At 36.8% G+C, this 24,426-nt stretch overlaps 1 protein-coding gene across 4 annotated transcripts; it reads left to right on the top strand.

The window, feature by feature from the left end:
- Nucleotides 1-7,859: 7,859 nt before the first annotated feature.
- On the top strand, nt 7,860-23,952 carry cd44b (CD44 molecule (Indian blood group) b). 4 transcript variants are annotated; one of them, XM_047819352.1, is made up of 9 exons: nt 7,871-8,265; nt 15,948-16,116; nt 16,693-16,829; nt 17,034-17,093; nt 17,517-17,894; nt 19,299-19,394; nt 20,143-20,221; nt 21,798-22,058; nt 22,138-23,952. In XM_047819352.1, exons 1-8 carry the CDS (start codon nt 8,199-8,201, stop codon nt 22,009-22,011), a joined length of 1,200 nt encoding a protein of 399 aa, XP_047675308.1. In that variant the 5' UTR covers nt 7,871-8,198; the 3' UTR covers nt 22,012-22,058; nt 22,138-23,952. The 4 variants fall into 4 exon arrangements, with proteins under 4 accessions (XP_047675309.1, XP_047675308.1, XP_027029017.2 ...); XM_047819353.1 differs by having other exon boundaries at nt 7,860-8,265; nt 19,302-19,394; nt 21,798-23,952; XM_027173216.2 differs by having other exon boundaries at nt 21,798-23,952.
- Nucleotides 23,953-24,426: the final 474 nt, after the last annotated feature.

The raw sequence follows: 24,426 nt of genomic DNA, 5'->3' as shown, positions 1-24,426 counted from the left end.
TGTAATCCTGCAACCTGCCTGGAGAAGCCCCACCAATTAAATCGGAACTGAAATGGCAGCAATTTAACCACATATAATTAAAAAGATATCATGAACCAATGATGTCAGTTAGTTATGGCAAAGGAGTGCCACTTTCCACACCTTGGCATATGGATGAGAATGAATCATGTATTCTAAGGCTAGAGATGTCTCAGTGTTTGACATCCTGATATCAAAGAATGTTATGTGAACATTGAGGGCACTGGCCATAGGTTCAGTTTTCTAATTCATAGAGACTTGGCTACTATAACACCACAATTTTCCATGCTCACATAAACACAAGGATTTGTTAACTTTTTATTTATTTATTTATTTATTGGATCTTAATGTGCCTGTATTGTTATCATGCCCATTGTCTGCTGTTTACGCTGTTTGTGGAAACCTCCATCTAATACAGTATCGATTCACAAGGCAAGCAATTCAATATTTGAAAATACCAATAAATTTTATAAATAACCTCCTGTCACTGTGTCCACTTTAAGAATCTAAGGTAGGCCTATTGTTTATATTATTGTGAAATTAATTGAATTTAATCACTGTCTTATAAATCAATGGATAACTCGTGTAAAACATTGGGTCGTTGCTGCACTTTAGTTGCTGATGATGAATGAATTATTAATGACACCAGCCTCGGCAATTCTGCTGATTGTCAAGAAAAATATCTGAAAGTGTCTTGTTCATGTTCAGATTTGAGATGTTACTATTTGTATAAACTCCAGTGTTCTCTTTTTGAGTCATCACCATTGTCACAACTCACTTGCTAAATCTGCATTTGAATTTCTGTAAAGCTGCTTTGTGGTTTTATGTTGTGAAAAAAACCTTATAAATTAAACTGAAGTGAAGGTGTCAGAGAGCTCCTAAATTGATACCAAAGTGATACTAAAGTATTGTTGATGTAGTTTTGTGACTAACAGAGAGAGCTGATATGACCCTTTGCTGACTGCAACCTGCCATGCCTGGGCTTGGGGAATTGGTGACAGGATTTCCTCTCTACAACTTTTTGCAGCAGTCTGTTTTTGCTATTTTCTGTTTCTTTGGTGTAAGCCTTTAAGCGGGTTTTACAACCCAACCATGGCCTTGACTTCTTTCTCATGAAGCAAGATGTGTTTAAGGAGACCTATAGTGTTGCATGTTGTTGTAACTGCTCACACATTCGTGCATTTCCCTCACCTTGAGTCTCTATCTGGGTCTGTGCTGTGAGTTTCCATTAGTCAGGCATATGACATGCAGGAATCCAGCTGACTGTACAGACGGTGACGCCTGGGATTTGAATCCAAATAGAACGTCTTCCTTTCCAGTGCATCCAGACACAAGCTGGGCTCTCTCTGTGTTTGTACAGCACAAAGCCCTGGTCTTTTAACCAGACGTAGACATGGCCCTGTGATCCAGGCTGTCCTTCAGTCCACTCAGCTATGTTAATCAGCCATGGAGTGAATAGGTGAATAGGTCCCAGTTTGTGTTCGGTGACCGGGTCTCAGTGGATAATGAATACTGAATGACTATTTTCCTATTTTACATGCCTCCACTTGAGTTTGACTTGAAGCACTTGTGAGTCATATATTGAGTAAGAGTAATTGGGTCCTAGCCCAAATCTCAGACTAAAAAACTTTATTGTTCTAGGGTAATTATTAGAAATGTAATTCTGAAATAAGGAACTTTTGGAAATCAAGCATCCCCATTAAGAATACTGCTGCTGTAATAAATCTTTATTTTACCCTTTTTTTACACCACCACACTCTTTTGACTTCTCTGTTTACCTTCAAATTACTACATTAGCCACATTGGTACATTTGGGTTTCAGTAGAAAGGTTCCAAAGTGATGGCCTGACTTTCCTGAGGTTATGCTTGGTACCACAGGAAACCTTCTCGTTTCTACCACCAGCCACTTCCTGTCACCACACATGAAACTTCTGCTATTCAAAATATATTTTTTTTTGCACCTTACATGGATGCTTCTCAAATGCTTCAAAAGCTAAGTGCTAAATATCTATCAAAAGGTGTGATGCCATGTATGACCTCACCAGGAAGCCAGGCTAGCCGCTTTGAGCTAAAACGGAAAAGCACGTTGCTTTGAAAGAATGCAGAGGAAGTTCCAGTAGTCTGTCAGAGCGTTACCACAGGACGAACCAACCACCAGATGATATTAAGAGCTCAGATGGCCTGAGTCATGCCAAAGACCGCACTGATGGAAAGTCCTACCGAATGACTTACTGATGAGTGAAAAAGCCTAAGATGTAATTTCTGGATAAAACCTTTGGCAACACTTATAAACCTCCTGTGTGCTATTATAACTCATTCAGGACTGTCTGCATTCTCTTTTTCCATTATGTAATGGCTCATTCTGACATTACTGGGCAGCATTATTACATCCTTGTTAGGCTTTTCCTAATCTGACCATTTCTTGGGATCCGTACCTTCCTGTGCTGCAGAGATGGCCATGATATCTGCTTTAAAATGATATATTTAATGATGTAATCCTGTAAAGCTGCTTTGTGACAATGTCTATTATTAATAGTGCCATACAAATACAACTGAATTCAATTGAAAATTTCTGTCTCATTTTGGAACTTGAATCTAAAGTGTCTAGGATCTCCATGATTTTAACCTTTCTGGGCATATGGTGTCTATGGATTAAAATAAAATAAATAAAATTCAATTTTATATTTGAAGGTTTTGTTTGATAAACCTATTATTTTGCATAGTCTGTTATACCACTCTCAGTTCACCAACGGTAATTCATAACTTTACACATGTGTGTTTTATTCCTTACATATCATTAAAAGCTTGATGTAACGATGGGAAAAGCCACATTCTTTCAACAACACACCTGCTTACTTTTTGATAAGACATAAAGTAACTTTTTCCTCAAAAATTAAAGATTATCCTTAGTAGGAAAAAAGTGATTTCTGTCTTATAGCGATATTGATTTTAAATGACTTATTGACCTTAACTCCAGTGGGCAATGACCTTATTGCTCAACATTTCTCCTGCAGGTCTATAAGATTCAAGGATTTTTCATGGCTTCAGCAACGAGTTGTTCAGTCAGTCAACAATGTTACTGTTAAATTTGGTAAAAATGATTACATCTTGTTATTTGTATTACAAATGTTAGCAAGATACAGGACTGGAAAATTTATCTAATGAAATGTATGTGAGTCAGAAAGCAGTTCTTTATCGCCTACCTGTGTATTTTCCACTCTCGATATGACAGCGGTGTAGCGTCTAATCAGCATTCTTTTTAAAACATGTGGGATATTATCACCACCTGTGGGGTACTGCCAAACATGAGTGTGAACCATCTCTTAATGTTGCGAGTCATTCATGTGGAGGGTTTTCAACTTGCCATACCTTAGAAATACTTAATTCTTAATACTTAATACTTAAAAAAGTTAATGAGGTGTGAAAAGTTAATGAGGTGTGTGGTTTATGTGAGTTAAATAAATTCATAAATAGATACAGTTTGCTGAATTGTATTAATGCAGTTTAAAGTTTAAATAATAAATATTGTTTAAACCTGTATACTCTAAAGTTGCATATATGCAGAAAAGTTTTCTCTTGTCATTATGATTTCATATACAAACTGAACTCTTATTATAAGTTGTTAAAAAGGAAATCAGCAAACATTTCACAGCTCCAGTGCACTTACAGTACAGTTTGGCAATGTTGTAGGAGACATTATTATTTCCGCTAGAGAGAGAAAGTGGGACAGCTCTCATTCTCAGAGGTGCTATGGAAATGGGTTTCTCCTTTATTCACTGCTGTGTCTGAGAGAAAAAGTGAAGGGTCTGTGTTTTTACCACAATACAAAAATAAAAAAGGCATATTATATTCTTCTTGCATTTCAAAGGGAAAATCTCCAAATATTTCATTTTATTTGTGTTGATCTTTCGAGACAAAACAGGTTAAACATATATTTAGACCTAGAGATATGGCAAGTTTTAATTCCTGTGACATACTGTACGTGAGAAATGCCATACACAGTATCTTCTCACACGTGTCAACAGTTTTAAACAAACAGACGTTGCTAAGGTAAGAAACGGGAAGTGAGCAGAGGAGGTGTTAGATCAGTTAATGGAGGAAGCAAAGTTACTCATTAACCCGTGTTCCTTTGCTTACCCACTCCAATAAACAACCCTACAATGGCCTACACTACACATCATCTTTAGAACTATGACTAAAGTTGGATCAAATTCAAGTGTAAGATTAATCAGAGCCTATGAGCTCCAACATGTTTCTTTGTTCCCCTTGTTCTTACAGTAAGTGCCAAGTGCTGCTAGAAGAGCATCTAGAATCTCATCAGTAACATCTTTCATATAGAGTAAATCTGACTACAAAAAACCCAGAATAACCCTCCAGGAACACTGATATTGCCTACATAAATGTTTATTAAAGCTTATTTTGAAAGTCTTAAGATGACTAATGACTGATGTATCATCAGAGTAAAGCGACAGAAGGTTTTATAACACTTTCCAAGAAGACTTCTATATTAAGGATTAGATTATTATTATTATTATTATTATTATATCATGCATGACAGAGTCCCATAATGCAAAGAATACAACATACCTGCGTTCAAACTGTATTACACTTTAATACCTGAGTTAAATAGGAAAATCTCAACAAAGCTCAGCATTTCCAATAGATTCTAGTCTTGTTGTTTTGGCACCTGTTTATTTCTATACTAGCATCTAATTTTTCCAAAAATAACATAGGAGCTTTGCAGTTTCTTACATTTGACAAGTTTCATATTTTTATCCTTAAAACCGATAGAGAATCAAGCCAAGTCAAGAAGCTTTTATTGCCATTTCGAACATATATAGCTGATGCAGTACATACTGAAATGAAACATACCTCCAGGACCTTGGTGCTACAGTACATAAAGACAAAGAGCTACATAAAAACAACACAGAACTAAAGACTAAAAGTGTACATATTTCACATAAAATGCATGTGTGCAAACTTCGACAAACATTACAAGACAGTATAAAATAGACACTACAGTTGTGTACACAGAACAGCACTGACCAGTATACAGTATGTATAGTGCAAGTATGGATGCTTTGGTTGTAGACATATGACAGCATCAGTTTGTAGCAGCATTGAAATGTGGGTATGCAAAAACTAGTGAAAGTGCTAAAGACTGTCAGTTGAATATATATTATTTGTGTGTGTGTGTGTGTGTGTGTGTGTGTGTGTGTGTGTGTGTGTGTGTGTGTGTGTGTGTGTGTGTGTGTGTGTGTGTGTGTGTGTGTGTGTGTGTGTGTGTGTGTGTGTGTGTGTGTATTATTGTTAGTCCAGGCTCTGGGAATTCAGAAGGCTGTTGGCTTGGGGGAAGAAACTGCCTGAATGCTTCAGTGCCTTTTTCCACACAGTTGTATGGTGAAGAGTGAAAGAAAGATGATGGGAAGATTGTTTATAGCTAATACAATGTAAGTGATAACGAGAACACAACATTAAACATAACTGGATGTAATGGTGGTCTGATGATTTGTATTTATCTGATGAGAAATTAGAGTGAGTTTGATTTTAATGTTTGATACATTACATACCAAAAATAAACTGTACTACTAAATCAGGGATCCAGTTATCCCAGCAGAGTGTTAGTTTTGCTGCAGGTTTTCATTTCATGCCAAGTGGAAGCCACACCTGATACCTAGGATCCATTTGAAGACTGAATCAAATTGATTGAAAGTGGAATTAGGTGTGGCTCCCTCTTGACTGGAATGGAAAATTACAACTACATGGGAGCTTCGCGGATGAGATTGGACATGATTGCTTTAATGTCTGACAGTATGAAAAATGGCATCATTATATCAGCAACAACAAACTTAACGACTTAACTCAGCTGTCACATCAGCTTGACACCAAAATTGACAGCTGACACATTTGAAATCTTTGTTTATGTTTGTGTAGGTTTATTTCTGTTGTCATGACAGGCTTCTGTAGGTGTCATGTAGCCTTGTGGACACTTATGTAAACCATTCCCTCTTCATATGGACCAACAACACTGTAGATAGAATTGGTCAATGGCCAAACCACCAGCATTTCATAAGTTGAGAATTTCCCTAATTTAAATCATTAAGTTTACAGATTAACTGTCATTAATGTGCTGGAATAGATTTACACCAGTACAGTCAATCCTGCGACTGCATCAGTGGAAATGCTTCAAGACAAACAGTCAAACAGAATTCAATCTATAATGCTCTTATTGATCTGTCTCTTCAAAAGCAAATTTTCTTGGCCGTTGAAGCTAATAGGTGTCACAATACATCACTTGGATCTCCTGCAAGCTTTGAAACACTGCTTTCCCAAGCATCTCTGTATGGAGGAAACAGCAGATCATACTGTGTGAAATTTTGTGCCTTGCAACAACTGTGAAGAGATTATTACCATTTTTATTTGTCTAATATTTCTTTACTGCATAGATAACCCTCACAGAGGTGGCAACGTTCATAATCTATGCTACGCCTGTCACCTGTCCATGGAATATCAAAGCATTTACAATATGTAAACATTACTCTTCTACAGATCTGGCTTGTCATGGTCCATCGTGTTCACCAAACACAAGGAGGGAGGGATTTTGTTCCACACATTACAATGATTTTGCTTATACTGAAGAATGCATTACATCTGGAATGATTCATTGTGCTACTGCCCATCTTGTTGGTTTAGCTGTTTTGATTTTTCTAATCCATGTTTATGGGCGTTGGCTGATGAAGACGTTAAAACACTTCTTCTGATTCTTAGAATTGTTTGACATGATTTTCAAGTTACAGGAACATGGTCACTTGATTCACAAACAGGGTTTGCGAAAGAAAGTCTCAGTCTCCTCTTTTGTGTTATTCATCGTTTTATTTGATTGAATATTTGAAATATTCAATAAACAAGCCACATTTAAATAACGAGTGTACAGGGTATTTTAGTCTTTTCACTATCCTGATATTCTGCACTAGCAAAGGAGTTCAGCAATAAAATGAACAAATTAGACCTGTGTCTCAAATCACATGCTTATTTACACATCGAGACCATTATTAACTACATACATTCCAGACTCTAGACTTTCCTTAGATAGTGTTCATCTTAAAAAGTGGTCAATTTTGCCCTCTCAACTTCTTTATTTTTTAGATTTATGTTATAATACTTTTAAATGTAAAGACAGATTTTTCATTTTGAGACAAAGCTCATGAAAACAGTCATGAATATGGCAGAAAGAAAGACCTTGTCACTCTGTTTAAATGCTAAAATTCATGAAATGAAATATATATATATATATACTGCAGGATAGTCTGAAGGTCTGTATCTTCTCTCAATTCATACAAAATGAGCCCAAATTCACCCACATTGCTCTCGCTTGTTTAACTTTTTATATATTTTGCATGAGGTTCAGTTTAAACAATGCTGTGATTTGTTATATATACTGTAAATGAATAGGTAACAGTCAGAAACACTGCATAATTATTGGTTAGAAAAGTATTTTTGTGTGTAGGGTGACAGTTGGATTCTTCCTCCTGCACTTGGCAAGAGGAGAAGTGAGAGGGAGAGACGTCTGGCTGAAAGAAAAGGTAGTGAATTGAGCGCCAGTTCAGAAGGAGGCAATTACAAAGGAGCAGATGTGTGCTGTGTGGATGTTGAGGTCCTTGGCACACCGAAGAGCGAAAGAGAAGTGAGAGAGGCTTTGACATGGAGCAACAGGAGACCTTAACTGGAGCTATAAAGCCTTACAAACCAAAGCTGAGGGTGAGAGAGAGGGTGAGAGAAAAGCAAGCAGAGAGAGAGAGCAGTGGAGGGAGGGGAAGAAGGGTGTGTTCATGTACGCACCACCCTCTTCCATCATAGCAGTGATAGTAAGACCTCTCTCTCCCTCTATCTGTCTCTCTCGTGCACACACACACACACACACCATTGAAAAGTTAGAGCAAAGTCTTTCGTCTCTGACAGACCAGCAGCCACCCACTGCACGCTCCCCTGAGAGCACTGGACCACATCTCCCTCCCTTTCTCTCTCTCTCTCAGGCACTCGTTCACTCTTTAACTCAGTCCCTTACTCATACTCATACTCATTCATTGAATCAAACCAAATTCTCAGCAGCTTCACTTGTCAGAAAGGACATAAAGGAATACAGGAATCTGCTACAGTCTCACCTCAGCCACTCAGCCAGCATGTGGTTTTTCTTGCTTGGACTCACCTCTGGATTGTTGGCCTCTTCTTGGGGAAGCATTGAAAAAGGTGAGAGAAAAGACTTTAATAATAATAATAATTTTTTTGTGTCTTGATTTTTTTTAAAATAGTGCATTTATTGTTTTTTTTTTTTTATTTTTATTATTTTTTAATTGAATTTGAAGAAAGGGATTGTTACTGCTATGTGCTTTTTTCTGATTTGCGAAGTGTTTTCATGGAATGTGGGAGCAAATTTGTGTGGCTATAAGTGTTGAATACAAGGATGCCGGTGAGGCAGCATGTGTTTCGTGTGGCAGACAGAGCAGACAAAGGAGACGGCTGCCGGCTCTCCAGACAGACAGAAAGAGAGAGAGAGAGAGATTTGGAGAGACATAGACAGATGAAGAGAGAGAAAGAGAGAGAGTAAACTGAGCAGAGGCACAGATAGACTTGGTGAAACGGAGTCTGTGCTTTAAATATGTGGGTCTGTCTTTTATTTTAATCTTTAACACTATGTAATTTTATTCTGCTTTCATACTGAAAAGAATGGATGGATCAGTGTGCTTCTTCCTTTCATAGCTTTCAATCAGAGCTGAGCTACACAAAGGAAATTGATCAACTGTGCTGCTTTTCTTCTGCTTTTCTTTCACTCATTGTTTCTAGCTCAGTCCTTTCTCATTGTGAAGTTGGTGGTCTTTAAGTGTGTCAATGAAGAACATTAGCTTAGGAAGCTGATAATGAAGCTAGAAGGTCCAACTGTATGTTTACGGTCTAGATCTGTGTGTGTGTGTGTGTGTGTGTGTGTGTGTGTGTGTGTGTGTGTGTGTGTGTGTGTGTGTGTGTGTGTGTGTGTGTGTGTGTGCGTGTGTGTGTGTGTGTGTGTGTGTGTGTGTGTGTGTGTGTGTGTGTGTGTGTGTGTGTGTGTGTGTAAGGGAGAAATGGGGAGACTCTTTGGCTGGCTGCCACTGAGCCACCACTGTGGAGCTGTAAATTTCTGCCACTGCCAAGCAAGAGAAACAGGAGGTGGTTTGGGATGGTGATTGTAGGTTTAGGGCTTTGGACTGTGCAAAAGTGAAAATGGAAAAGAATGAGTGCAAAACTAAGGTAGCTCAAAAGTAGAAACCAGCAGACTAGATCACAACCTCCACGGTGAGCTGAGAAAATGAGATTTGTTGTGAGAGACCCCAAGGGTAAAGCAATCCGCTGCTCACCATCCATTCCACCCTGAGGCAGCTCGGGTGCCATGAAGCTATAGTAATATGACATTGAGAGAGGCAACACAGCCCAACATGTTCTCACAATGTTTGTTATAATTAGTTTATTTGTGTAGAGAAACAAAGATAAGACTAAGGTAAGATAATAGCAGGGTTAGTTCTCTTACCTTTTTACATCACTTCATCTGGATGAAACTGATCCATTTCCTACCACATCGATCTTGCTCATTTTTTTTTTTACCTGAGACCAGATTTCACAAATTTACCCAGCATGCATACTAACTAGGTGTTTGTTACTGGACCCCATGTTGAGGCTGGTCTCCACTATAGTCCTGTTTTTTTTTGTTGTTGGTTGTTTTTTACCCCTCCAAAGGCCAAGCAGACTGCCTACATTACTTAACAGCCTAGAAGGATGATAGGCTTTCTATGGTGCTCTCAGAAACATGCTTGATTTACTGTAGTCTGGCTTTGGAGTTGTATATGACCTTTCCTTTGTATCTTCAAGGACATTCTGCAGAAACATAAGTTTCTGATTACTTCTCTTAGATTGCTAGGTTTTTATTCACATACCCTGACATTCCTTCTTACACATAAGAGGGAGTGTAGCTTGTAGGAAGGTCAGCTTTCCCATCTGTGCTAAGACAGAGTGATGAAACTGCTCTCTCCCTAGTTGCAAGTTTACTCTGTCCAGTTTTAGCAATTGAACTCATGATGCTCTGGTCACCTGCAGAAAATAAAGTAATAAAAATGAAGAATATAAAATAAACTTATTTGATTTCTTCTATTTTGGGCCTTCTGATTGTACTTTGTAATCATCAGTTGTCTAGTACAAGTAAAGTCAGTATTTTCAGAGCATAAGTAAAATGACGTTTCCTGTTTTGAAAGTCAAAACACAACCAAATGCAACCCCTCCCTTTAACGCGCCTCCAAAGTCATACTCTCAAAGCTCTAGCTTCCTCATACTGATTAAATGGATGTTGGATTTTACAAGTAGGTAATATTGTTCAGCCTTAATAATCACTGACCCAACCATTAATCCATTTGAAATTACATCATCCAACATCCAACATAAATGTCCCCTACTCTGTTTCCTGTGTTTTTTCCCCTCAATCTATCATATTAAAGGGTTCCTTTTTAAGTAAGTTTTGTTAATTTTCCATCTTACTCCTACATTACCGACACGTCCGCATGATTAACAATGTGTGTGGTTTGGAAAAAAATAAACATTACATTTTTCCACTTCATAGATACAAATTTCTTACAAATGTTTTGCAAGTGCCTTTATGTAACCTGGTGAGGTGTATGTGTGTGTTTACGTAAGGTGAATGACCAGAAGCAAGTGGCTTAGCCATTTGCAGATACGCCAAACAAGGGGCATATGAGTGGAGTTCTAGTCACAGGAATGTGTGGATCACTGAAATCCCCTCTCTACAGACACATTAAAACACACACACACACACACACACACACACACACACACACACACACACACACACACGCACACACACGCACACACACGCACACACACGCACACACACACACACACACACACACACACACACACACACACACACACACGCACACACACACACACACACACACACACACACACACACACACACACACACACACACACACACACACACACAGTGACACACTTGAAGACCTTTACATTACCTGGAGTGTAATGTTTCAAGGTGAGGAAGGCCATTTGGTGTCGACTAAAGCCTCACAAAGAGGACTTGTGCGTGGCCAAGCGTCACCTGCTGCTTCCCAGCTTTTCCACGTGCTACTGATTTGGCTTTGCATCTTCTTCTAACTTTGATCAGGGACCAGCTGGCATTAATACAAGCACACTGACTGGCATGTCTGGTAGTAGTAAAACAATGATACTCGATTTGTGATAGAAGCAAAATTAGTTTCAGACTTGAAATGAAATCCCATAAGAGCCAAGAGGCAGACCCCCTGTTTAACCTCTAACCTCTTCACATAGCTTTCTGTGTACTCTTTTAATCTTCTTCTCTTTCCCTCACTCATTCTCTCTCCTTCTCCCAGACACCGATCTTAAATAGATGACAAGACTCTCACATTTCAGCTGAACTGTATCCTCAGGATTGCTGTTAAAGTTATTAATTACATTTTAAAGCCTTCCTGTGGGCTCCTTCTGCCTGTTCTCTTCCCCTCCTCTCGCTCTTTTTAACATACACTCAGCCCTTTGTGGGATAATGAAGCTGCGCTCCAAAAAAAAAAGCTCAGTGCAGATCCTGAATATGCCAACTATACCACAGTATAGCTGCAGTCATTTCCAGATCCATAATAAAGGATCCAGATTATTATTCCAGATGTCCTATTAAAGGATCCAGTGGAAAGGAGGCTTGAAGATTTTGGGCATGCTTCTAAAGTTTTGAGAATTAGAAAGGCTTATACCAAATGATTCATGCTTGTGCGATTTATTTTCCAAATATAGTTAAATAGTTTTAAATAAAGATACACTGTAACAGAATATTCTAGCAAATAAACAAGAGACAAAGTGCACTTATACAAAATTTTAAGTGCCTTCTTTACAGAAGAGTACTTCTTGAGGTCAGTGTCCTCCAAAAACAATGGAGGTGTAGAGAATGTGAGGTGGAGGTGAGGTGAGGGATGTCCTTCAGTTGAATATAACATAGCTCTATTAGATCTCTGGTTTCAATGTCTGCTTACACTCATGAGTGGATGAGGATGGATCAGAAAAAGAGTAATTATCACTGAACACCACATACTGTGAACTGTTTCTGGAGCAGTATGCTGAACTGACATCAGCATTAATCAAATTTCATTATATTGTTAAATTGGTACATTAATTTGTAGCTATAGCACTTATTCAGCTGACACATTACAAGCTACAATTTCAGTTATAATTTCCTGAAATGAAGCAACTCCACTTCTACGTTGTTGCTACTGCTGCTGCTTTCTTTGTGGTTTAATCAGAAACCCACAAGCCAGGTCACAAACCCCACCTAGAGCAGCTGGAGGTTCTGGCAACCATTCTATAGACAACATCACTCATGCTTTCTTTCTTTTCACATCATTTGTTTACAGCCCAAATCCCTTTAACTCCATTAAGAGACAATGGCTGCTTTTAAAATAAGCGCTTTTGAACAAGCAGGACTCAACATGCTGTGTAAACCAGCTTGACTACCGATTTTGCATGTAAATGAAGATACCTTGGATGGGTGTTTTTCATCCTGTGATGCTGTCTTTAATCTATTAAGTGACTCTGCAGGCCCAAAAGCTATGTTTTTCCTTCAGGACAATCTATTGAGTAGGTCTGTGTGTGCCACTGCTGGAATTATTCTGAAAGCATGCCAGTATAACCCTCTCCCCAACCGTCATTAACAGCCATGCTAGCGTCTCTTCCTCTTTGGGGTTTGGTGTGTTTTGAGCTGTAGGCTTAGCAATGAAAGTACACACATGGCTGTTGCAGCATTTTCATTTCTGACCACAAATGTAAATGAACTTTGATGCTTGTTTGTGCTTGTTTATGTCAAGTCAATGCTAAGCTGTGATATTACAATTGCTGACCAAGTGAAAAAGACAGCATTATTAATGTAATGCATTTAACATTTACAAACCACATACAGTACATACAGCCATGTGCTTACAAGGTTGGCATGTAACTTGTGCTGGAAGAGCCCTTTCTCTGTATGCTATTTTAAATCAGTGAAACATAGCTAGATGAACTGGCCAGAGTTATAATGAACAAGGATTTCTTAACAAGAAGAAAAATATGTCAAAATTTGAATATGTAGTTTTTTCGTGAAAGCAAAACAAATATTTGCCAGTGTTAATATCTGTAACAATTTGCTGTACTTCAAATTAAATATATAAAATGACAGGATGTACTAGAGCATATATATTATTATATATATAACTGGTGAATGATGAAAATGGAAGCAATATTGTTAAAATGAGGGACATTTTTGCAGTGATTGTTGTGATAAGAACAATTATTTCAGCAATATGGTGACATTTATTTATTTGTTTATTTAAATGCATCTAATTTGATCATCAATATATCAATAAAAACCCATACTAGTTTTTGATTTGTTTGTTTTTTATTTTTATCTTGCTACATAGCATTATAGTTGATAGCAACAAATAAAAACACAATCTGCTTCTTCAGTCAGGATTTTCTATCCCCTATTTTTTCAGGCCCAAATGCATGTGCATATGTTTAAAGGTGGTGATTTAAATGCTATTAAAATTCCATGTGTCAAAAGCTTCTACTCAATAAAAACAGGACAGCTCTCAGATTACTTTTAATAATTTGAATGCAGAAAATAAACTCCTGCAAAAACCAGCTCTGAATTTGCAGTAAATATAGATCATCTCACTGAACTCATCTTCACCCGCTCTGAATTGCACCACTGATATGATTTAATATTTAGTCAGAAAATGGTATAAGCAAGTGAATAATTATAAACTTGATTAAGAGTGCAATTGCAAGTTTCCTCTAGGTTATGTAAATGTTAGAGGAAAATGCTATTAAACAACATTCAAACCTAATGGAAAAGTAATCATGGGAACCAGTAGCTCCTAATAAAATTGATCCAGTGTATTTTCTTAGCTCTTAAGAACTTTATGGCTGAACATGAAATGGAAGCCATTAAACACTTGAAATGAGACTGATAAAGTCGCTTGCCTTTATCTATGTAAACACACATGCTATTTATGCACTTCACCATGGTAACCAGTTGTCACTAGCTTGTGGAGTGTACACATTTTGAGATTTCCTGTGCATTTTTGCAGCAGCGCACATAAAATACAGAAACAGGTTGTGAAGTCTGTAGTGTTCTCTGTGTGAACTGTGCTACACCAGGATTTGTTCATGGAAATGGAAATTAATTTGTGCTTTCCTTGTTGCTATGGTAACTGGAAGCTTGGTGTCTTTTCAGCATGATTGGTAATTATGAGTCATGGTTTATCTAGAGATATGATATCTGGTTGAGAAATGAGACAAATATTTAAGGTAGAACGGTATATTTAAGGTAGAATGGTAAAGTAATTTAGAATTAAAGGGTCATGACTATGACAGGGTCTAAAAGAAATGCATATTCAATTAGTTTAGAAGTTACCATGACTTTTATGTTCAAAAACTTTATGTTTATTAATAATATATTCAAATAACATCTAGTTTCATGCAGCTGATAGTATTGGGAAAGTCAAACAATTTTTAAATTAGTATTAGAATCTTGTCTCAATTTACCTTTAAAAGAGATTACTTTAATATCTTGAAAGTTGCACATGCATTTATACAGTATGTGAAAGATCTACTGTATATTTAGGTATATAAAATGTATTCTATTTTGAGTGTATGACGATGATGATGATGATGATGATGATGATGATGATGATGATGATGATGATGATGTTGGTGTAATAGAAAATGCCTGAAAATCATTTTTTCAAAAGCCATTTTTGCTGACAGTATGTATTTAAATCAACATGCACTGCTTATATTATTATTTCTATGTGAAATTTATTCAGAATAATAGTGCAGGTTGCATATTTGTTGGTCAGATGTCTGGTTCTCCAAACTCTAGAAGTAATAAGTGAATGTGTGACCATGGTGACCAAGCCACACTCTTGAAAATGAAAAACTTAAATCCATATTCATGCTCATCCTCCCACAGTCAATATGGAGTGAAATGAGATTTTCTCCCCTGATCACACTGTTTTCTACATACTGCTCTGGTTCTCTTATGATAAAACTTTATTGTGTGCTTTGTGTCTGACAGCGTCTGCACGTTCATCTCTCTCTTTGTACATTCATCATTTTAAATAGGTTTTAATCTGATTTGCATTTTACTGAGAATAATTCAGTCTGGCTCTCGCAATATGCCTGAAGTATAGACACTGGAGCCACCACAGCGGCTCTCACTCTGAGTCCTGGGAAACAATCCACAGTATTTCTGAGGCTCAAATACAGCTTTGCTCAGCTCATGAAAGGTGTGATAATTAGGCATTGAGCTGAGTCAAGGGTGTTTCTTTGGGGAAAGCACAAATATATTCAGTATAAAGATAAAGAAAAGAGCAGTGAAAACACGGGGAAGCAAATCACACAGAAGCAAATCCTCAGTACTGAATCAATCTCTAGAGCCTTGTATCAAATCTTCTGTGGGGTAATTTGTGTTTGGTCTTCATATGAAATCGTGTGTGTGTGTGTGTGTGTGTGTGTGTGTGTGTGTGTGTGTGTGTGTGTGTGTGTGTGTGTGTGTGTGTGTGTGTGTGTGTGTGTGTGTGTGTGTGTATAGGACATGTTGATAAGGAGGTTTTCTCCCCATCCACTGTGGATAGAATTACTAAAAATTTGTGACAAAAAATGAAATATTTATATGCAATTTTTCTGCTTCTCTAAGCTTTTGGTATGATTTTGCAGCATTTTTGCTGATGAAAGTAAACACCAGTACTCTCTCTCCCTCTCTCTCTCTCTCTCTCTCTCTCTCTCTCTCTCTGTATCTCTCACTCTCACTCTGTCTCTCTTTCTCTACTCAGAGGTGAAGCTGCGAAGCTGCAATTATGTAGGAGTATTCCATATTCAGGGCAAGGATCGATACACTTTGACCTTTGATAAAGCAAATGACTTATGTGAAGCATTGGGCACGACATTGGCCAGTCTGGAGCAGGTGACTGCTGCACATGACAAGGGCTTGGAGAGCTGCAGGTAATTCTTTTTATGTCTTTACATGCCAATGGATTTATTGATAAAAGTTCCTAAAGAATGCTTAACAGCACATGTTGAGGTTTTATTTATTTGTTTGTTTAGTTATTTGTTTATTTGCTTGTTTGTTTATATATTTATTTATGGGGTGTTTAGATACACACTCAATGTATGCAAATGTCAGCATCTGGCAAGGGATCTTCTGGATGAAGTCACATAGGCCTATTCTCTACCAGACATATACTCTAGGGAGGGAATTTAGATACAGCTAAATAAAAAACCTGGAAAACATTGATAGTAACAATTATTAATATGTCTTTTTCTTTTCCAAGATTTTTTTTTCTTTTTGTTCTGCTTTTGGGTTTATACAAAATCTCAGGTTCTGCTTTGAAGTAACCAAGACAACGAGACATTAAATAGAACAAACTACTTGGGATAATTGGGATTTTGAGCCATATGTTAAACCATTGTCTCTCTTACAGCAGTGAAACAATTAGAATTATGGTTTGTTTGTAACTTCAGTAAAAATGCTATAAATATAGCTGATCATGAGAAAGCTGCACTGGTATTTGTGAACAGGTATGGTTGGATCAGCAATGGAAATGTCACCATTCCTCGACACGTGCCGACCCAACAGTGTGCAAACAATCAGACGGGCGTTATTTCATTGGTGCCAACAGATAATGGATATGATGCCTACTGCTATGATCAGACAGGTAGTAAAAATGAAGAAAAAAAAAGAATGTTATCATTTAATATTTTATTTATTATTTACTTATACAAGTTGAGCTGTGAAATACAGATGTGGTGTGTACAGCATCTGCATGTCTGATTTATTCTGATTATTGCCAACAGATATTAGGCAAATAATACAAAATGTGGAAACTTTTAACAAAATGCAATTCTGTCTCTCAAAACAGATCAGTCTGAAAGAAACTGCACTTTTGAAATAAAATATCTGGATCCTGTAAAGAGTACAGGTGAGAACACATTTTTATTATCATTAATATTAGAAGTAGTTGTACAGTAGTAGTAGAAGAGGAAGTAGTTGTAATAGTAATACACACACAATGACACCTACAATAGTGTCTGCACACTGAAGCAATAACTATATTTTTGATGATTGTAGTTATAACATATATGTTGGGTTAAAAAATGACATAATAGTAGACTTGAGATTTTTTTTCTCTTCCACATGACACATGGATGTATCATACATGAGAATGTACCATCAGAACATTATACTATAAGGACATCTGAAGCAGTTGTGTCATTGACTTTATGCACTACCGCTATTTATTTCAGATGTAACAAATAAGAGGAGTTCTAAACACATATTGATCAACACTAAACCTGATATTGTCTTGTACATGTTTCTTCATTCTACTCTACCCCTATTTCAGAGGACAGTGTAACCCAATATATGGACACCACCGACTTTCCAACCGACTTCCTTACTACAGAGGTTCCAGAGACTGTAGACACCACCAGCGAGATACTAACTGATACTGATTCACCTCCTGCTTTAGAGGAGAAAAATCAAAATCCAAACAGCTCACATGAGGATGACAATGTATCAGATGAGGTGCTGACCACAGAATTTCCCCTCACGACTACTGAACCTGAACAACAGGATAAAATTACAGATGAGATAACAACCGCACTAACTAGTCTAGAAAGTGCTGGCTCAGGTATGGGAGACGCAACATTTAGCACCACAACTGAAACAACCAATGAAGAGGTGGACAAATCGGATGTGTATACCATTTCAGGTATTCCAGGTAAGGGATAAAAGACAAAAAACACTTTTCCAGCATGACAAATTATTATAATATGTCTGGCCTATATATTAGGGCTTAATTCTGATTGGTCAAAGGGATTATTTTTATAACAGCAGCTCTGACGATATTTCTAGATACAAGGTCTATAATAATGCACTCATTTAGTATGTCATCATTTCTAGTGTAACTAAATGTTGTAGGTAGGGACACTCTACATCAGCAAATTCTATAAATTGTGTGTACTTTCTAATACAAAAACGTAAGCATTGATAACTATTTTATTGTTATAGTGTAACAGTCTAGTCTCTAGCATCAACGCTTTGTAAGTCAGAGGTACAGCTGGAATACGTATTCCATCACAGTAAAGTCTTCAATACTTTGTGTATTGATGTGTCTCTGTAGTATGAATTTCATGTAAAATACAAAGAAATGGCCTGACTCAGTATATACTTTTTTTTTTAAAGCAATTTATTTGTTTTATTATTTTTTTTTTTTCATTCAGAGATGGTTTTAGATACCAACACTTGAAGAGCAGACTCAGTAAACAGAACCAAAGGGTTAAAACCCAACACACATCCGCAGCATCCTGACAACTTACTGTATTTCCAAGCAATAGCTAATTCAGTATACCGCCTTAATTTATAGGGGAAAAAGGGATTTTCTGTAGGACCAAATTGATGATTTAGATATCCCATTCATTACGATATTAAAATGTTACTTCATTAAATGTCTGTTCATTCATGATCTCAACAAAGCCATAATTCACATGCACATGTTTAGGATTAAATCTTTATTAACATGAGTAACTTTTAGAGTTTGCACCTTTATAATGTGTGGCTTTTGTTGCTGTATAATTAGAAACAGAAAGTATAAAGCACCAAATATTCTTAAGTGTATTTGCCTTCATTGTGTCTGGACTTCAGTGTATCTGATGTTTTTCACCTTTGCTAAGTGGTGAAAGCATTTAAAAACATGGCGCACATTTTAGTGTAAAGCCCCCTCTGCTGTTAGAGAGTTAACATTTATCATACTAGAACAGGTGTCGTTTCACATTGAAGCAAATCTTGCTTGCTCGCCCCCTGCTGCTCAGTCAAAAGTACTGCAAGCGCTTTTATTCCTTTTTTAATCCATGTGTACTGTTACAAGGTCATTATTTCATATATCTAAATGCATATGTTAATGTGTATACAATCTTTAAAAAAAAGCTTCTCTCTAACACTTAAAAGGGTTTGTTTACTCATATGGATACCCTCTGGAAAGCCTCTAACAGAGTCGAATAACTATGAAAGAAATATCCCATAAAAGAGACACACTTTTCTTAGTGTGCAGGTTTTTAATGTTCAAAACAACATTTCCATTTAAACGAAACTTTAATGCGCTGTCTTCTGCTTATTATTTCTAAAGTAGCATCCACTGTACATTCTGAGAACCCAAGAGGGAGGAAGGCACCAGGCATGGCTACAACACCAGAGGAGAACGCCAGCCCTGGCAGTAATAAAGGTTCACACACTCACACACTCATATTCTCATATAACAGAATGCCAAATTCAATCTTTGGATACTCTAAAAGTATAATGATCCCATCTAAAGCACTATCAGTATTCATCAGCCATATTATTACTGTTAATTAATACTGTGTATGTCTTAATGTTATATTTTTACCAACTTAGAGACACTGTTGATTTCTCATATATGATTAGTCAGAATCAGAATCGGTGTTGATTAATTTCCTAAAACAATTGTAGCAGCTGTGATTAAATCAAAGGTTTATATCAATTTACTTAATATCATAGAGTATTATTACTATAGTAAAAACTCATTCACATAGACTTGTATACTGGCTGCTTGACATAAACTAAGAGTGATAATAACTACATTAAATGTTGTCTTGTTAATTAAAAATTAAACAGATACAAAGTTGTGCCAAGGTCAGTTTTTCTGCCATTCAGGTGTTTTCTGTCATTTCAGGTTGGTTTCTAAATAATGCAACAGACACTGAGAAAGGAAGGAAAAATATTTTATATCAGTTATAAAAGCAATAGTGAGGACTGTATGAACTTACAATAGTATTATGTGTCATTTGTATTTAATAAAACAGTAACTCTTTATAAATTGTGGAATAAGACAGTTTGAGACGTTAGATTCATGTAGAACTGCATCACACCACCTTACCATTAACTGTTTCCTGATAAGAGAATATCTGCATTTTAGTCTTGACCTTTTCTAATTTATTCTGTCTCCTCTGCAGACTGGTTGGTCATCTTGCTTGTGATTGTGGCCATTGCTGCTATTATTCTTGTGTGTGTTCTTGTGGTAACAAGGAACAGGTAAAACTCACATAGATCTTTACTTACACTAACACAATAAACGGGTTTTAGTTTTTCACCACTTAAAAGTATGTACATTATCAGTGCACTGATGAAGCAAAAAAGTCAAGTATTTAGGTGATGTTGATGGTTATAAAATATAATGTATTGAACAGTGAAACAGATGGCCCCTTATAGCAATATCACTAGACTACTGGGAGAAGCTTGTTAGTTAGTTAGTTAGATAGTTAGTTAGTTAGTTAGTTAGTTAGATAGATAGTTAGTAACCTTTATTTATCAAGGAGGGAACCAAGAATGCAGCAAAAGACACAACAAAAATGAAAGACACAAAAACAATGAACATAAAACAAATACATCAAATATTTGATTCAACCTCCAATATGTCTATACTCACAGTTCTTTACAAGTGCCATAAATTCAACAAGTGAAGGGAGCACAGTAAGTTTTAAGCATTTTTGTAAGTTGTTCCAGGTTGATGAGGCATTAAAGTACAGTACCTTTCTTTCCAAGCTTAGGTTACAGTAGGCCTAACACAGGGCCTTTTTACACCTGGTCACTTCATGTGTTTTCTCTGTTCCGATAGCTATCTGATTTGTTAAAACTGTTCCATTTACATTAGGCCAGATAAATGCGTCTTGGCGAATCGGATATCAATCCGATCTTTCTACTCCCGCCAATATGCAAAAATTTTACCTCATTTCCGGGGTAATTGAAATGGAACACACTTTTTGTGTATGTGGTTGCTACAAAAAACAGCATTTTCAGCAGCAGTGCAGTTTAAGACCAAACGAGACACTTGGGTGAAAGATCGGAGCCAGCAATGGTGGTCACCTGCGAGTGACGTACTTCCGTTTGGGAGGAGTATAGCGCTGATGTATGTGGCTTTAATAACCACATGCATTTACACCTGTCCAGTTTCATCTGAAATGCGTCCCAGACCAACTCCTGAAGTGGTTTGAATGATCGGATTTATATCCGTCTCGAAACCGTTTCGGAGGGCATTTACACCTGGTCTTTTTACGATCAGATAGCTATCGGATCACAGAAAACGTATGAATTGACCAGGTGTAAAAAACCCCACAGGGAATAGCTAGTTGAATAATATCCTCTGAGCAAAGTAGTATTCGTTTTTTACAGAAATGATAGGTGACAATAATTGATATAGGTAACAAACTACATATTGATTTATGAATAAATTGATACCAGAACTAGTTCCTTTGTAACACCAGCGATAACAACAGCAACAGAGGAAGCAATGTTGAGTTTGAGTCTTGAGGCACTGTTAAAAAAGTGTGACTCATTTAAAATCATCTATTGAACTTATATACGTATAAAATATAGCACCAGAATCGAACATGAGTAGAAATGCTGTAGACACCAAATACTTTCTGGCACTGAAATAAGCTAACTGGTTTGTCTGGTTTTAGCACAACTAATCCAGTATAGATCCACAATACATAGTGTAAATCAGACGAAACTGAGGCAGTAGGGCATGAAGAATGCAGAACAGCAGATCCACAATGCCACATGCTCCAGGATCTAAATCTATCGGTGTGTGTTTGGTGAATTGGCATAGGTGGTGTGGGAAGAGAAAGACTCTGATGATCACGTCCAAGAGCAGCAGTGAGGGCAACGGAACAGCAGCATCAGTGGCCAGCCCCCAGGCTCAGGAGAGAGAGCAGGAGATGGTGACGCTCATGAACAAAGAGAAGATACAGGAGAACGGCAACACGGAGGAGTTTACTGTGATCACTCTGGAAGAATCGCCAGAGAAAAACGAGCAAGCATGAAATACAGAAGGAGAATATAAGACATAGTGAGGATGAGATGAGGGAGGGGGAGGGAGGGAGAGAGAGAGAGAGAGAGAGAGAGAGAGAGAGAGAGAGAGAGAGAGAGAGAGAGAGAGAGAGAGAGAGAGAGAGAGAGAGAGAGAGAGAGAGAGATGGGTCTTGGCTTAAGTCTTGACCAAACAGAGAGAAGCTGTTAGATGCTTTGGGAACCAGAAAAACAGTGAGATACTTTTGGTGACATAATATTGTGTAACATCTATAAGGGTGGTACAAAATTCTGTCCTTATGTTCAGACTTTTTATATGAAACATTTCAATTTCCTTAATGGTAAGGAATCATCTATAATTGTCCTGTGGCTTCAAAAAAAAAAAAAAAACGACATAACAAACTGTTCAATTTAAGACAAAGGGGAAAAATGAAAGATTTCTTACCACAGCTTGGAGACATCCTAAATTTCAACCTGAATCTAGGATCATTTCTAATTTTATTCTGCCTATAACACCAGGAGACTCTGTTAGTTAATCTAACACAAAAGAAAACGCTCTTTTGGACAGTTTTCACCTTTTCCCCCAAACAATTCGGTCTAAACAACACACTCTGATTCTACAAAAAAAAAATTTTCTGATATCAGTAAAATAATTACAAAGAGATGTTAATACTGCTCACCAGCTCACTTCTCCAAATCTCAAAGCTTGTTACTACTGAGGCCTCTTACCACAGTTAAGACACATTTATCTCCTAATGTCAGTATTTAGATGTAAATGTCGATTACAGCTTCAAGCTGACCTAAAAACCTTTTCATAATTAGAATGATTATTTATTTAAACTGGATTTGTGAGGAAAAACTGTTAAGCTTTATTTTAATATTGTGGTGTGCAGAGTGGTTTTAGCAGGTGATAGAAAAATAATGTAGGTTTAATTAAAGGCCATTAAAGTCCATGCACATAGCTATCATAGCGCAACAACTTCCTCTTCAATCGACTCGAGATAAAACAAGACAGGATAAATAAAGTGAAATAAATTGGAAGAGATGCTGATATGTGTTTTAGAGTCCTTTAAAAAGGTCTTTTCTGACATTCATTTTAGCCTTTTACAAAAAAAAATCAATTTTTTTTTTTTTACAAAACCTTTTTCTCTGCGAATGACGTGTTTTTTTTTTTGTTTGTTTGTTTTTTGTTTTTTTTATTGTTGTTTGTTTGTTTGTTTGTTTGTTTGTTTCTTGTTGGTTGCTTGCTTGGCTGGCTGATTGACTGATTGTTTTTATATTTTATTTTTTTCCACTTAATTTATCTCTTGTATATACCGTACCACTATACTTGTTTAATATTGTCTTCAACATGAGCTTGGAATAATCAGAGAATCATATCCATTACTTTAGTCAGTGTAAGTGAAAACCCGTTTGCACCCTTTATGATGTAAAATGACACTGTAGCTTGCTACCAATGGTTTCATATTTTTGATCTCCAAAAGTCTATCAAAGAAAATTCAATGCTATTGAAAAAATTTATATCATTATTCTTATCATGTGATCATGCATATGCAATTTACATATATTTACTCTCATTACAGCTGGTCTTTTAAATGCCAATAATACAGTGTACCAATATCACCAACGATGCAGTTATTTAAAATGGAAAAAATTGTTTAAATGCTTAAATTATGTCTCTTAATGTTCATACCTTGCACCTTACATTGCCTCCAGAAGCTTGAAACATATGTACATATAAGCACACATAAGCTTTCTCCACATTTCTGTTTCATATTTCTGCTTTTTTCTCTTTTGTCTTTTTATGATGGCATCTATTCTTGAACGTGCTTTGTTTAAGAAAGATTAGGATATGCAGTAGAGGTAGGAGTGTGTACATTGATCAAATAACAAATTATTGTGCATTAAAAAACATTGTGAAGTCCAGGATAAAATAAAAAAAATGTATAGATGTGTTTTCTTGCATCATTCTTGGTTGATAAGAAACGGCATGAGTGATTGTGAGCACAATGTATTTGAGAAAGACTTAGAGGGGGCAGGTGGGGGTGCATGTGGTGAAGGGTGGAAGGGAGGTAGTGCAGTTGCCATGGTATCAGTTGCCATGATGGAAGAGGGTATTATTTCTCCACCCAAGCTTGGAGCCATTGGGGAGATGGAAGCCATTTTGAGAAAACTGAATTTTTCTGGTTATGGTTTTTATTCATCACATTTTAAGTTATGTTGAATTTAAATAGACTTCAGGATTTAGAATTACACTTTAATATTTAACCAGTTGTTTAACCAGTGGCTTTTATGTCCCTCAAAATAGAGAACTGGCATCAGCAGGTTTATTATTCACTTGCTCTACTACACTCCAAGACCAGTATACAGTATATGTGAGTATATAGTATATATAGTACCTCTGTAGGCTCATCCTCATTAGGGATAAT

The sequence above is a fragment of the Tachysurus fulvidraco genome, chromosome 10, assembly GCF_022655615.1.
Source record: "Tachysurus fulvidraco isolate hzauxx_2018 chromosome 10, HZAU_PFXX_2.0, whole genome shotgun sequence".
NCBI classification, from domain to species: Eukaryota; Metazoa; Chordata; class Actinopteri; order Siluriformes; family Bagridae; genus Tachysurus; species Tachysurus fulvidraco.
The sequence above is the reverse complement of the archived record's forward strand: the minus strand, read 5'-3'. Positions and strand labels throughout refer to the sequence as shown.

Coding starts and splice junctions, on each gene's coding strand:
- cd44b (XM_047819352.1), top strand. CDS start 8,199: ATGTGGTTTTTCTTGCTTGGACTCACCTCTGGATTGTTGGCCTCTTCT. Junction 17,094..17,516: donor GGATCCTGTAAAGAGTACAG/GTGAGAACACAT, acceptor CCCCTATTTCAG/AGGACAGTGTAACCCAATAT. Junction 17,895..19,298: donor TACCATTTCAGGTATTCCAG/GTAAGGGATAAA, acceptor TTATTTCTAAAG/TAGCATCCACTGTACATTCT.